This window comes from Macrobrachium nipponense, chromosome 46 (assembly GCF_015104395.2).
Source record: "Macrobrachium nipponense isolate FS-2020 chromosome 46, ASM1510439v2, whole genome shotgun sequence".
Lineage (NCBI taxonomy): Eukaryota > Metazoa > Arthropoda > Malacostraca > Decapoda > Palaemonidae > Macrobrachium > Macrobrachium nipponense.
The window spans coordinates 42,632,037-42,647,061 of NC_061106.1; the positions used below are offsets into that span (position 1 = coordinate 42,632,037).

Below are 15,025 nucleotides of genomic sequence, written 5' to 3' on the forward strand. Positions count from 1 at the left end.
AGTAGCTCGTCAATTCCTTTACAACGTCTCCTCCCGGCCTTGTTCGACTTTGCCTCTGTGAGCGTTCGTTTACTTGCCGTATTCCGTATATTTTTTAGATAATTTATTTCCTATTTTGTTACCTCTTTACACAAATCTGTGAATGGAAAGTTGTCAACTAATAGTTCCTCTTACATTTTAGTTTTAAAAATACATTATTGAAATGTCTTTCTCTTTAGAACGTCTCCCTGTCTTGTTCAATTTTGCCTCTGAGCGTGTTCAAGTTTATTTTCCGTAAGGTTTCGTATATTTTTAGAATAATCTCTTTCCTATTTTCAGTACCCTCTACATAAATCTGTTGGTTTGTGTGGTGCTTTTACGTTGCATGGAACCAGTGGTTATTCAGCAACGGGACCAACGGCTTTACGTGACTTCCGGACCACGTCGAGAGTGAAACTTTTATCACCAGAAATACACATCTCTCGCTCCTCAATGGAATGGCCGAGATCGAAACGGCAACCACCGAGGTAGGACGCCAACACCATACCAACCACGCCACTGAGGCGCTAGTATTGAATTGATACTTACAATTAGATATAAGACACGGCCAAGAACTTCAAGTGAATTGCAGGCCACCATTTAGGTTTTAAAAGTAAACATAATGAATGGTGATAAAAATAGTGTAACTATCTAAAGCCCACGGGACGCAGTGTACCATACAAACACCACAGGCGGATGGACAGATGAAAAAAACAGAGTATTGTCTTCTTTTTCTTCTGAATATGGCTTTCGTTCACCCCATTAGAGACTGCGAACATTTTTCGGTTTAAATATACTTCATTGAAGTTTGTTCCTTTTGGAATTTTCCTAATATTCAGAAATGGTCTGCAGTAGTAATAAAAATTCCAGTTCCAAACCCTGCGTACTGTAGCATACACAAGACAATATAAAAATTTCTTTACAAAAAACCTCGGTAACTTGAAAAAACCTACATATTTTAGAGGTAAACTTGTGTTTATCATTGAAAAAGTGTGTGTGTGTGTTTTCATATTGAATTATTCTAGAGTTTGATATAAGACACGGCCAAGAACTTAAAACTGGATTGCAGGCCAACCATTTAGGTTTAAAAGTGAACTTAATGAATGGTGATAAAAATAGTTTGTACAAGTTTGGACCTTTTTGTATTTTTAATTTTCCGTTATTTGTTTCCTTATTATATTTAAACATGGATTTTGGCGCCGATACTGGTTGATTATAGCCCTGCTGTTAGGTATTGTGAATCGGCCAACCAATACTCTATCATCAGCACTAGATAAGCGCCATAAAACCGGATTGCCGATAACCGAGGATTGCTTTAGTATTTACACATATATATTATATATAACTATATACATATATGTAATATATATTCTCTATTGCAAAGTGGCAATGACTTATTCAGGCTCCAGGGAGTTTTTTAATTTCCAAGTCAAACTTTTAGGTGCTAGTAAAGTAGCAGTCTAGCAATCTCTCTTTTGAGCTGTTGTTGGTCTTTCTACAATTTCTGTACTAGATTCAGACAGATTCTTCCAAAATTATATCTTTTCCTCCCAACTTTCCTTCAACTTTGGGCATTGTAATCAAACATTTCTGGTGAAATTTTGTTACATTTCATAAATTGCTCAGAGTTGTAAGCCCACTTCTCTCCAAAACATCAATATGGCTACTCCCATCTATACTTTCTACTTTGCTTCATAACTTTTTTTAAAACTGCCTTGCAGAACAGATTGCATGAAAAATTTTACTGCTGGCTTACTTCAATGGTTGCAAACAATTGGTCGAATATCTGTACCAAACTAATACTACAGTTCTATGGATATACACTGATAGCAAAGAAATTAAAAGGGGCAAAATCTACCCAATCCTGAAGACTAACATTAAGATGTCAATTCTCACAATAAAGCTACTAAAGATTGAACAGAACTACAGAAATTTACATCTACGACTCAGTTTGTGAAGTACGAGAAATGTTACTGGTGTCTTATGTTGCAACTGAAAAAAGGCTTGGAATTACAAAACACATTATGAAATTCAACAAACTAGCCTGTAAAATTGGTTTCAGAATTGACTGGAAACACGGGTTAATAACACTTTGGTTTACACATAAAATTTTATTTTATACCAATAATTAATAATGACAGTGGGGTAAGCTGGAGCTCACTCCCCCATCAATCACCCACACAGTCATTCGCTTGCACACCAATCCTTACGCTACCAACCACACACACACACACTGCAGTAGCAGCAATCACACAAAAAGCCAGTAGGCTAATGGAGCTACCCAAAACATAAGAACGAAGAATCAATTGGGAAAATGCACAAGACGAAAATGATCACGTACAATTTAATTACAGTCCTTAAGGAACAGGCAATATTGTTTTGCCCTCATGTATAACATGGGACATGATATGGCAGGTTCTAATGAAGAGTAAATAATTCAATCTATAAATAGTGTCATGTTATTAAACATTGAAATATGTTCATACCTCACATATGGTCCCAGGCTTATGAGAAGCAAAAACTGGGCAGTTAAGTATAAAAAATAATTTGAGACCACTAACATTTCTCATCACAAAATTTACAAATTATCAAAAATTTTTGATAAAAGTGTGCACTTAACATTGTGGAAATAAATAACAAAACCTAATATGGGACAACAGTTGAGCAAGGAGAGAAGGGAGCTGCCAATAGACCCACGGCAGATCGAGACCTGTAAACTGTCTACTCTACACAAAAGCTAATCTGTTAATTCTTTGTGATTGCATCTATCTTTTATTGCATTGTCAATTCATAAATAGAAAGGAGGATATATTTAAAATACCAATTTAAACAACATCATCTGCAATATTAAGATATACTAATCCTCACCATCCAAGGGGTCATCTCATTTGTAACTTCGATACAAAATCAGATACATCTACAAATACTGCATAGTTCAGTTGTTTACATAAATAAAATTCATGTATTACTATAAAATGTAAAATTCTATTAAAAATTTTCCCTTAAAAGTTTAACAAAACTAAATTGCCACACATTCCACTTGGTAGACAAGTAAGCAGGTCAGAATGAACAAGTCGCACATAAATATTGCTCCACACACACCCTGGCTGGCGTAAGGCTGTCCCAACCTTAGATGATGAATGCATAAAAGTGCATTATTTGTCTTCACATACTCGTGCGTCCCCCTCAGCCATATCATGACAGCTACAGGCAAAATAAATCTCTTCTAATATCTTTGGCTGCAAAGTACTGGTGCAAATGAAAATTCATATCACGTTGCTTCTTCCTCTTTTAAGGCATTAGACCAATATGATATCTGCAATTTCAAAAAGGGTAACCCATGCACCATTACTCTTAAGTGCAGTTGTAAAGTACTAAGGTAGGAAGAGATCACTTGAAGCCTATAACCAACCATTTCATTTAGGGCTTGGGACGAGTGAAGCCAATACTAGCCATGGAAGGTTACTGTCGTCATCTTCCACTTGCTTACCATTTTTAAAATACACTCCTTGTACAAATGTTTCCTTTGTAAAATACTTTTCTTTAAACTATCTAACCTTAAAGACTACATGGTTTTTATATTTTTATAGTTAGTCTCAAAATAAACAATAGAATTTACTGACAAATATTTTACATCACAACCCCTCCATTTGCATCAAGATAAAAAGAGGTGGCTGCATCGGGGGAGGAATACTTAACTTGTATAAACAGTTGGGAGGTGTAAAACTTGTGTCTCCTGTACACATAACCGTTCTGTACATGAGAGCAGCAGTGGGGGAGGGAGGGGAAGAGGTTCTAGGGGGGGCAGGGATGGTGGAAGGCCACGCATGCCTCTGGCATGCTAATGCCTCGTCACTCAGCTCCGACTCTCACACCTGCCACAACATTATTTTTATTTACAATTTGGCTACAGGTGTAGGAGGCATCTTGTACACATGCTTGTACAATTATATTTACTGTACATAACTGATAGCCTCAGGGCAATAGCATATCAGGGCAAATGTAACTTAACCAACCTAGCTTGTACAATACCACTGCTTATTTACATTATTTGAAGTGATCAGCACCATTCTGTGCTGAAAAAGTGTTAATAATAAAAAGGCATACAGTATATATATATCTATATGTATATATATATATATCCAATTATGAAGTACATTTAAATCTGTAACTCGTTTTATCACAGACAATCCTGCTTGGATACTAGTCACTAACAATACACTGGTTTACTTTGTCCACCCAACAATACCAGTGTTCCATTCACTAAGCATTATTTTTTTCACAGTCCTTTACTCCAATACTTCATTTGCTCTGGTTGGTAACTCACACTCCAGATGATAACAAAATATGAGCACTGTAATAAAAAAATAAAATAAAATAAAAAAAAGGACAACATTCCCAATGTTGTGCAACTTTCCACCCCAAAAATTTTGTCCACTATCATAAGGCAGGACACTTTTGATTGAAATGTGGTGGACCTTTTTTTTTTTTTTAAACCGACCCATGTACGTTTATCTTTGAGATAATGTACTCTGTGTGAGGTAAAGCCTTCCTTTGAGCATTACACATTATGCTTTGCCGTCAAAGCCCGCCAACATGCTCATTTTGAGCCATTTCAAGCAACTTCTCGTTCAAATAGTATCTACCAACTCATTCTTTTATTATTTTTGTTTTTTTTTTAACATTTTTTTATATTTTTTTAAAATCTTTACAAGTTTTTTATCCAAGTCACTCGGCAATACCATGGAATTTCATTCTAGTTGTCCACCCAGGCACTAACTTATTTGCTACATAATGTTGTCGCTTGAATATGTTTTGGCTATTTACAGTTTTTCACTTGTCTTTTTTAAAAGAAAAAAAATTCATATAAAACACTAAGAAAAATCAAATTTTAAAAATAAAAAGAGAGATTCTCTCGATTTTGGTCACACAACTTTTGCATATCAGTACTACTGTATAAAAATTCCTATCAAATGTACAACTTTCTTTTTTTACAGCCATTATGTTGCAGCAGAGCAAGTACATCAGAAAATGTTTACAGTACAGTCAGTCCCCGTTTACCGGTGGCATCGGTTAACGGCAATCCAGTGTACGGCGGCTTGTTTAGCGATGTCATTAACGGTTAACGGCGCCGTTAAGTGGGTTTATTAGTAATATTGCCGCTGATTTTCAGTTGGCGGCGCTCGGCCAGGAACGGAACCCCCCGCCGTTAACCGGGGACTGCCTGTACAGTAAGGGTGTGTTCACACAAGGGCTGCCATTACATTGTACAAGTGTGATAAAACTTGCATGTGCAGTGGTAAGCACGATCTTCTGTCTTGTTTTGCAGGATCCAATACCAGCCATGACAAGCCATTGTACCCCTCAAGGACGTATCTGGGATAAGAAAAGAAGGGAATAAATATCAAAATGTATATAGTATCTACAAATATTCTTTCTATACTAACTCTTTCAAACTTAGAAGCATTTTGAAATATCAAAAAAAAAATTTCATTACAATATGTTCTATCATCAAAAAACTTTACAGTACATCCTTTTTTGCATGCTGCCTGCACACACACAAAGACTAATCTACTTGAAAAAGCCTGTGCTGATTGCATTCAGATCAACTTTTTCAAATACACCAATGTTGTCAGATTTTTTTTTTTCTTTTTTTTTATATATATATATATAAACAATGCTTACCTTAGAACATCAGTAGTAAATGACGAATCCAGTGGGTGGACTTTGTTGTGTGTATGAAGAATTTCTTCTGGCTGAGTGACTCCAGGAGAATGAAGATGCAGAGCTGACTTTAGAAATACTGGGCAAGATGATTCCAAATGGGGACAAGATGACCAAAACCACCTCGGAAGCCTTCCTGTTGATGCTGTGGACACATAGTATCCGAGTGCAAGAGGCTGCTGTAACACAGAGCCACCAGAATCTTCCTGGGGATCAACAAGAACTACACCATTACTGCGGGCTTGTCCAGAGAACTGAGAAGGACTTGTTCGACCTGTCCCACTATTTGTTGGGCTTCCAGGCTGAGAAAGAGAATCTCGTTGTCCATTACCGTCTTCCATCTGATCATCTTGATTTGGTCCATCTATACCTAGTATATCATTAATATTAAGGCCCATTCCAATACTGATCTCCCCAATACCCCCATCAATATCGTCATCTAAACCTTCATCACCCAACAACAGATCTCCACAGTGAGGAAAGCCTTGTTCATCATCTTGTTCATCTTGGAATCTCTGTTGGGCACACTGTCAAAGATAAATAAATGTTTATTAGGTTAATTATCATCACTATCATAGTTTATTGAAAATACAGGGGAAATCTGTGAATGCATCTAAAAGTAGTAACTGACATTTGTAACAGGCAACAATATAAAAATGAATATATAAAATGAGGAAATATAAAGTTTATATACAAACCTGAGCTGTAGCAGAAGTTGGGAAGACCAAAATATGAGTACAGGTTAGATCTTGAGGGGTAGATAGGGAACAATTTTGGCTATTCTGCCCAAACCTTTCATCTGGAGTGAACATATCTGGCATCATACGGAACGATGAATCTGGTTCCATGGATACCAAACAGGCTGACAGGATGCATGGAGCATCCTCAGGGAAAAGGTATGCACACTGCTTACACATTTCCTTCAAGTTTTTAGAAGCCTGAATTAACGACTTTTTAGACAACAATGACGACCAGCCTTTCAGCTCTCCATGACCCATTCTGCCCAATCTACCCACAACTAACCGCCATGGGTGAACACCTATAGACATTACACTAAGTATCCAGTCCATCAATTTTTTCAGTGCGTACCGACGAGCAGACGCCTTCTTTCTTCTAGTTCTGTAAAGAATGAACAATTACCACTCATCAACTATTTAATTGATGACTCATGACTTTTCAATTTGTACAACCATTTACATATCTTCTCTAAAAGTGTGTGAGATTCCCAAATCCTGACTTCAAAAAATTTCTTTACAAAGAACATTGACTGGGGAAAACAGGCTCTCAATGGTTAAACATATTTTCCACTAGCTAAATATTTAGGTCTAAAAAAAAAAAAAAAAAAAAAAAAAAAAAAAAAAAAAAAAAAAATTCTCCTTATGCAGCAATACTTAAGCACTGGAAATCATGATAAAACTACTTTTTGTTAAAAAGCCATTGGACAATGAGAAGAGAAAAATGAAAACCTAACTTTGACTCTGTTGTCACTTGATACTTTGTTCTACTTATTTTATGCATATAGTACTGTGACATTAATCAGTGGCTGCACATTGTCACCCAGTACTGAATGAACAATGTGAAAATCTTTTACCATATAGGGCCCCTTTGTTTAAAACCCTGTCACCTAAAAAAAAAATAAATAAAATAAAAAAAATAATAAATACAAAAATTCAAAATTTCTGATCACTATTCCTGCTTAACAATTTGTATTATATGAATCAAATATGGTACAAGGCCCTTAAATAAAAAAAAAAATGAGAAAGTTGTGAAAATCACTAGCTAGCATATATATAGTATTTAAGATTTCATTTGTCCTTCACCTTTCAAGAACTGAGAGAAAAAAAAATTTAAATCCAAAGTTCATCACCACCTCAACTCTGGGCATGTGTGGATTGTTGTGGGCATACAAGTGTGGATTGTTGTTAAAGTTGTTTATACCACACATAAAAGACCCGGTAAAAGTTATGTTTTTGTTTTCAGCTAAAAGTCAAAATGTCACATTAATTTGACAAAAGTTTGAGGTTAGTACAGCTTTCATGCATTCTTGTGTTTTTAGGAGGAAGGAGCCATCAGTGATTTTTGAAGGTACACTACACTTCTGTCATGACACTAAGATTCATTACAGGGTCATTACAAAGCTACAATATATTGGGATGAAATAGTCACTATATTTAGATTATTTCAACGCTGTACACAGATATGGAAAATATTTTACAACTATATTTTCTACCATATTATACAAAACGAAAAGTCTTTTCCTTACCAACACCATCCTCAGTTAAACTCAAAATGAAATTTCCTTACCTATTGGGAATTTCAATACTGATGGTAACAGTCTCTAAGATTTCCCCTAATTCATCAGTGGCAGCAGCTAACAACCATCTTTGATCTTCAGACAAGCAGTAAGTACAATTAAGAATTGTTGACTTTTCTCGAGGCTCACCCAGCGCTTCCTGTGCCTCTTTACTAGTACCACGGCTCTCTTTGATAGGAGCCAAGATATAAGCAGGAGAGAAGATATGGTACGGTGCTAAACGTTTCTCTTCCGATGCAGACTGGAAAAAAAATTGTAATTACAATTTAGTTGGAGGTCTTATATCACCTTTTCATTGCATAATGAAGGCATTCAATCTTGATATTTGGCAGCTTTATTATGGCAAATGAATGCAAGGATTATTCTAAGCACACTTCAAACATACTTAACAGGTACTTTCCACTTACATCTTTGGGCTTCAAAAATTCATCATACACAGATGCTGGTCCAAAACCCGTTAAGGATTTAACGACAGGGTTGTGGGTGAGCAATCTTCTGCACTGCATGAATACAGAGAATGCCAAAGACTTCAACTGGTCAATATGCCGTGAACGGTCGTGAGAGTCACTAGCAAGTTCTAAAATACTTTCTAAAGATAAAATCTGAAAAATACAAATGACAAAATTTATAGTAATTACCACAGAAAAAATCTAAAAAGTAATATATTTCTGTACATTTTAAAAATGAGTGTTATAAAATTGCTAACATTAACAGTCAGCCACACACATGAAAACCAGAAAATGAAAGAATATCTACACTTCATAAACAATAGGTCCTTGTAATTCCCAAACCAATAATGGAAGATGTGTTCCACAGTTATACTGTGTAAAACCACGACGTCCAGCACTTCTCTATGAAATTCCAGTACTTTCATTACTAAAATATAGATTACATATAGATCACTAGTGATTTGTAATGTGAATCTATGACTATTTAACTGACTGGAAAAAGAATATTTATTTTGCACTTTTGCAAAGTTTCCAATAACTTAAGTGTTGCCTATTTGGTTTTCCTTATCCTTAAAAAAAAACTACTATATTTTGGGTTCACAAGTTACTTCAAAATCCCAAACCTGTTCACCAATTAGTGGCAGAAAGTATAGAGCATCTCCCAGACACTGGTTTCATAATATAATTTCTAGTTTCCCATATGAACCTACCACTTACAGCAAAAACATAAATGTATTCCCAAATGTTGCCCCAGACAGTGGTTTGTCTTCCAAACAAAAGAGCAATTGTCTGGAAGCACGAAATATGTCTAAAAGAAGCAGAGACAGAAGTGATAATCCTCTCATCTAAGGAGGTTGGAAGAATCTAAACAGTGTCAGGGAGCAGCATACATGGACAAGTTCAAATCACAATTCACTCTGCTTCGAGGAGCCAGAATGGTGCCTAAGGCAATCACAGTCCTGTTTGACAACTTGAACCGGGCAGAGAAGAGCCTTTACTAGGCTCAGAGGTTTGGATAAAATGATATTGTTATGATACAATAAAGTTTGTTCATACTTACCTGCAGATATATATATAGCTGTATTTTCTGAAGTCCGACAGAAATTCAAAAACTTCCGGCACACACAGTGGTCGGCCAGGTGGTTAGTACCCATTCCCGCCGCTGGGAGGCGGGTATCAGGAACCATTCCCATTTTCTATTCATAATTTTTATTTCCACTGTCCCCTGAGGGGAGGTGGGTGGGTACTTAATTATATATATCTGCCAGGTAAGTATGAACAAACTTTATTGTATCATAACAATATCATTTTGTTCATGAAACTTACCTGTCAGATATATATATAGCTGAATCCCACTAAGAAGTAAAATAAATATATATATATATATATCACCACCTGACCAACCTAGCCAAAGTTAAGGTGTGTTAACTAAGGCTTAAGAGTTAAGAAGTCACCGTTGTCGGCGACTCAACTACTAAATTAAGAGCTCTTCCTAACCATTTTCTACAGGATAGGATGAGTGGTACTACTTGCCCCCAAGATTGTGTCTGCAGACACGTATGGCCCTAGCGAGCAGCAGATCTCATATGCCATCTTCACATCTCGCAGGGAGTGTGAATTGAACACAGAGTTGCTTCGCTAAAACATGGTACTCAGGATGTTGCTGAGTGCCATGCTCTGTCGAAATGCTTCCGAGGCCGCGCCCTCACCTCGTGAATATTCAAATCAAAAGATTTCAAATCTTTGTGCCAACACAATGAAGGAGCTTTTTTGAAAGAACTCCTTAACAATAAAGCCAGGGTGTTCTTCGATATGGGCAAGTCTGGTCTTTTCGGAACACTGCAGATTGTCCGTACGACTTCGACTTTCTTGAGTTTTATGTAGATAAAACTTGAGAGACCTGACAGGGCACAGGACTCTCTCTGGCTCCTGCCCAATAACTTGTGCCATCCTTGATTCCAAGCTCCTGGCCCAAGAACAAGACGGGTTTCCATTCTTAGGCCACAACTTCTGACGATGGCTGAAAACCTCACTAACCCTCTTTTTGTCGTATCTAGGGTGGTTAGAAAAAGGCCTTCCTGATCACGTGCAAGAAGTTAACAGGTAGGAGATGTTCGAATGCTTTGACATCAAGAACTTCAGACTATGTCTAAGTTCCATATTGAAAGCTTCGATCTGGACATGCAGTCAGTCAGTCTGTACTAAAGTCAGGTGACCGACCAGTTGACCAGTCAGACGAATCAAGGACAGCAAGGCTGTACCCTGAAGACCATAAGGCACTATTCTTCGCTGAAGGATGAGTGTCTGGACTGCCTGGGCGATTCAAGCTAAGCAAACCTTGGGGTATGAACGCAACCCAACGTCGTTAGCGAATCAACTCCTGAGCCACTCCTGACTCGAGCTTCTGGTGCCAGGAGAAAGGAGCGAGGAGCAAAAAGGCGATTCAGTCCCGAAGGACGAATGCCTGACAGTCCAACCTGGTCTCATGTTAAACGATCATCGGGGGTGTGTAAACGCAACAGACTTCGTCAACAAGAACTCAGGGCTACTATGTGTCTCCTGATCTCGCACGAGTGTCTGACTCCGAGAAAACAGGTGAGACAAAAAGTAGATGGTGAGCAAGTTTCGAGATTCCACAGAACTCAAAGATCGTGAAGGGCTTTGTTGTTTGACAGAAGCAAATCTCCGAGCCCAAAGGCCGTCAACAACATATTTGCGTATTCTTTAATAGTTGTGACTGCCAGCTTATCATTCTTCAAACCGGAAAGGGAAGACGGCAATCTTATGCTGTCAACATCTCGATAGTCTGAACGTAGTCAGACTCAGAGCGGAGAGGTTATAGGTACCTTTCGTGTTAAAGTAGACCGACTCTCGGGAAACGGAAAAGGTCCGTGGAAGGACGGTGACCTCTGTGAATCTAGGATCTGAAGGCCAACATGGGGCGATTAGCATCATTGTCGCTCCCTGTGATGGTATAAATCATCTTATTACATTTCCTAAGCGTTGAAAAAGGGGAAAAGAGACTAAACATCCATCCCTGTTCAATATCATAGCGAAGAGATGTATGAAAGGACGTCCCTAAAGTCTCCATAACTCTCAACATACTTCTAAAGAAAGATTCCACTCGGAAGTCAGTAGTTGCTGCCGTCGATCGAGACGATTCGTACGGACTTTTGCAATCCTGTAACGAACCTCTAGAGGATCGTTACATTCTACGCCTGTTGTTATAATAGGCTCTTTCTCGTAAACCCGAACAGGGACCGAGAGAAGATACTTCCTAAGATATGAGAGAGCTGTGGAAGATCAGAGTTGATATGGACCACTGGTTCCAAAAACTCGTTTCCAGGACTGGAGGGACGACAGAATTGCTTCCACTTCTTTCAGATTATGATCCAGGACATCTGAAACCCTCTCCAGATGTCCGCCACCTTCTTTCTATCATCTCAAGTGATACTTAACGCACCGAGAGATGTTCAGAATCATTCCTAGATCTTTAATAAAATTTCAGTTTCCCGGTAGGAAAAAACTGTAGAGGTCTGAATTGCAGTCTATTCAGGGAAACAACTTCTTTAGGAAGGAAATGGTCCCCAGCAAGCTCATCCATTCCCTCACACAGTATGTTTACTTCCCTAAAAAGGCTGCGCTTTGCCTAAGCAGGAGAGCATATAATAGTGAAATGTTGCGGTAGACTCGTAGTCCTATACCGTGCGGTAACGAGCACCGAAAGGAGTAAGAGATATCTCTGAGAACATAGTAAGGCAAAAACGAATGCAATGTTTATTCATTCATGTAAGAAATCCCCTCAATCTTAGGCTAAAGTCCGTGATTGTAGGGCAGAGATACAGTTAGTCAGTCAATCCCGCAGGAGAGAGAGAGACGTAACTGCCAGCACAGAGAAATACGGTTTAAGTCCAGTCCAATCCCCGCAGGAGATAGAGACGTAACCTACAGCGCATGACAGCGAACGAGCTGGTACTGCCTCTGTTTGGACTGGCGGAGAGGACAGTGACAGCAGCAGCTTACGATCGTCGTCTCTTAACTTTATGCCTGGGTTGCCAGCTACCCTATTCTACGAAGAAATAGTCCGTAATTTTTAGCATAAAGAGACTCTCAAGCTGGTATATTTAAGCGAAACAGAAAACGCTAAATATATAGATGCGTTCGTGTCGTCATAACACTACCATACAACGGTAAAAGATAAATCGAAACTCCTGGAAGGCTGCAGGGAGTAACGATTAAATGTCCTTAAATAATAGACAATAGACCTCTCGGTTGCCATCCGAAGAGGTAACTACAGCAAGCGTATATGACTTGAACCAACCAGTAGTAAAATAACGCAAGGCAAAATATGATATTATATTGCAATAAAGTTTTTTTCATACTTACCTGGCAGACATATATACTATAGCTGAATTCGGAAATACAGCTACATACTATCTGACAGGCAAGTTTCATAAACAAAACTCAAGAGAATTGAAGCGGACAGCTCAAGCTTCTCATGTTATTGGACATAAGCGTTCATTGACGTAGTCTACAAGTCTATTTCTTGTACGAGTCTGCGAATGATGAATGAGAGCTCTTCCGAATCTTGTCAATAAGAGCTTATCCGCTTACGCAATATAAAGTTAATGAGAAGTTTGTCAATGAGAACTAACCCATTTACGGGACAAAGAGATATTTTGTCAATGAGGGGATACCCACTTACTTGACAAAACGATAGTATATTGTCAATGGGGGAAATTCACTGAATTGACAAAACGTAATCCAGGAAGTCGAGCATTTTATTTTCGATTCCCGTCTCAAACGAGGAAGGGGCAAGAATCCTGTTAAGAGACGGCTTACGACAGGTAGAACGACGATGTTCAATTCGGCAGCGTAGTCCCGACTAGGAACTAACAAAATCTATCATCTGAAAAGCCCTTTCAGATGGGCTAAAAAGCTTGCAAAATTATCCTGGGAGGAAGAAACTCTCCAACCAGCTTCCTCTCCCGTATCAAAATTTATTGGCAGTATGGCAAAGGAAGTCCTGTCTTGCGCTTTCCTGAAGAGCGTCCTTTTGATGAGTGCCTTTGCAAGAATCCTACTGAACGTTGCCGAGAGTCCTGACGTGCAGGACGTCGAGCTTTTACATAACCCATAGCGCCTTACCGCAAGTCTTGACTGCGGTAGAGCAAAAGAGATCTTTCCTTGAGCTTTCCATAACTCCATCCAATCCTGGACTTTACGAAAAGCAATATTACTGACAGAGACCTCTATAATTCACGAAACCCGTGGTCTTGCTGGGTTTCGAAAACGAAGTTGCCCTTTTCACTTTAAGCTTCCTCCGAAGCACTGCTTACTTCACAGGCGATGTAGAAGGGATCACTGAAGTTAGGTAAAAAATCTTTAGGCCCAAATCAGCTTGAAGACTTCAACAGAAACGTTCAGCCAGGCGACACACCTGGCGTGCGCTGGCGCGCGCGCTCGGCGTCCACTGGCTAGCAGCGAGCACGCTCGGCGTCCACTGGCGAGCAGCGAGCACTCTCGGCGTCCACTGGCGCGCGCCGCTCGCGCTCGGTATCCACTGGCGTGCACTCGGCCTCGGCGTTCTACTGGTGCGCGCTTGGCAGTGCACCGCGCAGCACCTGGCGTCCATCCGAACGTCCCGTCCAAGCCGAGCGTCAAAAAAAAAAAAAAAAAGCGTGCAGAAAAGCGTCACGCTCCTGACAGGCGTCAATGCAAGCGAAACTGCCTTCAGGGAAGAGCATTAGACATCTCGGAGAGAAAACCGACTGCACGAAGCAGTCTCAGGTGAAGGGTTGATCGTGAGAATACGCGGGGCGAGGGAACGCCTTCTTATTCTCACAGCAACAAAGCTAGGACGTCCGCGCTCAAAAGCGTCCTGCTAATATGACTTGCTTTCCCTTTTCTCGGTGGAAAGACGTACACGAGTTCAGGCGACGTTCGCCTTCTTACTTCTCACTGCAACGCATGACGAGAGAGAGAGAGGACGTGAAACGTCCTCTTCTATAAAGCTTCTATTTAGAGGGCGCGAGTCCTTCCGAAAGCTCCAAACCCTGCGCAGGGAGGACGCTTCGGAGGACGAGAAGCAATCCTTCAGGATTCGTGCACGCACTTTGGCAGCCTGGAGTAACTTCAGGTCTGCCGAAGGCACGTCAGATCGGTGGGAGTTTCCCTCGTAACCCTCCTTCGGCTTTCGACATGCTCTCTCCCTGTTCCTGGGAGTCAAGCAGAGGTCCCGGCCTAGAGGCGAAATAAGGCCGATCTGACGCACCCTCCACTACACAAGGGGCACTGTCACTGCACTTAGCCACTTCACTTTTGCTCTCCAAAGCCAGCACTTTCGATTCTAAGTTAGAATCGATAGAGTATCAGAGAAAGGTCAATACCCTCTACAGAAACTGTTTAGGGCCCGAAGGCAACATTACAGGGTTAGGAGTAACAACTACAGAAGTAGCACTCTTCACACAATGATAGGAGAGCGAGCACCTTAGATTCCAAGATACAGATGGAATCTATA

The 15,025-nt window shown here is 39.6% G+C and overlaps 1 protein-coding gene across 1 annotated transcript in view; it reads right to left on the reverse strand.

The window, feature by feature from the left end:
* Nucleotides 1–2,109: 2,109 nt before the first annotated feature.
* Nucleotides 2,110–15,025, reverse strand: part of LOC135214975 (mediator of RNA polymerase II transcription subunit 13-like) — a 109,008-nt gene continuing 96,092 nt past the window's right edge. Inside the window, 5 exon segments of the mRNA XM_064249475.1 lie at nt 2,110–5,394; nt 5,704–6,269; nt 6,441–6,861; nt 8,047–8,297; nt 8,464–8,658. Coding sequence (XP_064105545.1) covers nt 5,262–5,394; nt 5,704–6,269; nt 6,441–6,861; nt 8,047–8,297; nt 8,464–8,658 — 1,566 coding nt within the window. The 3' untranslated portion in view covers nt 2,110–5,261.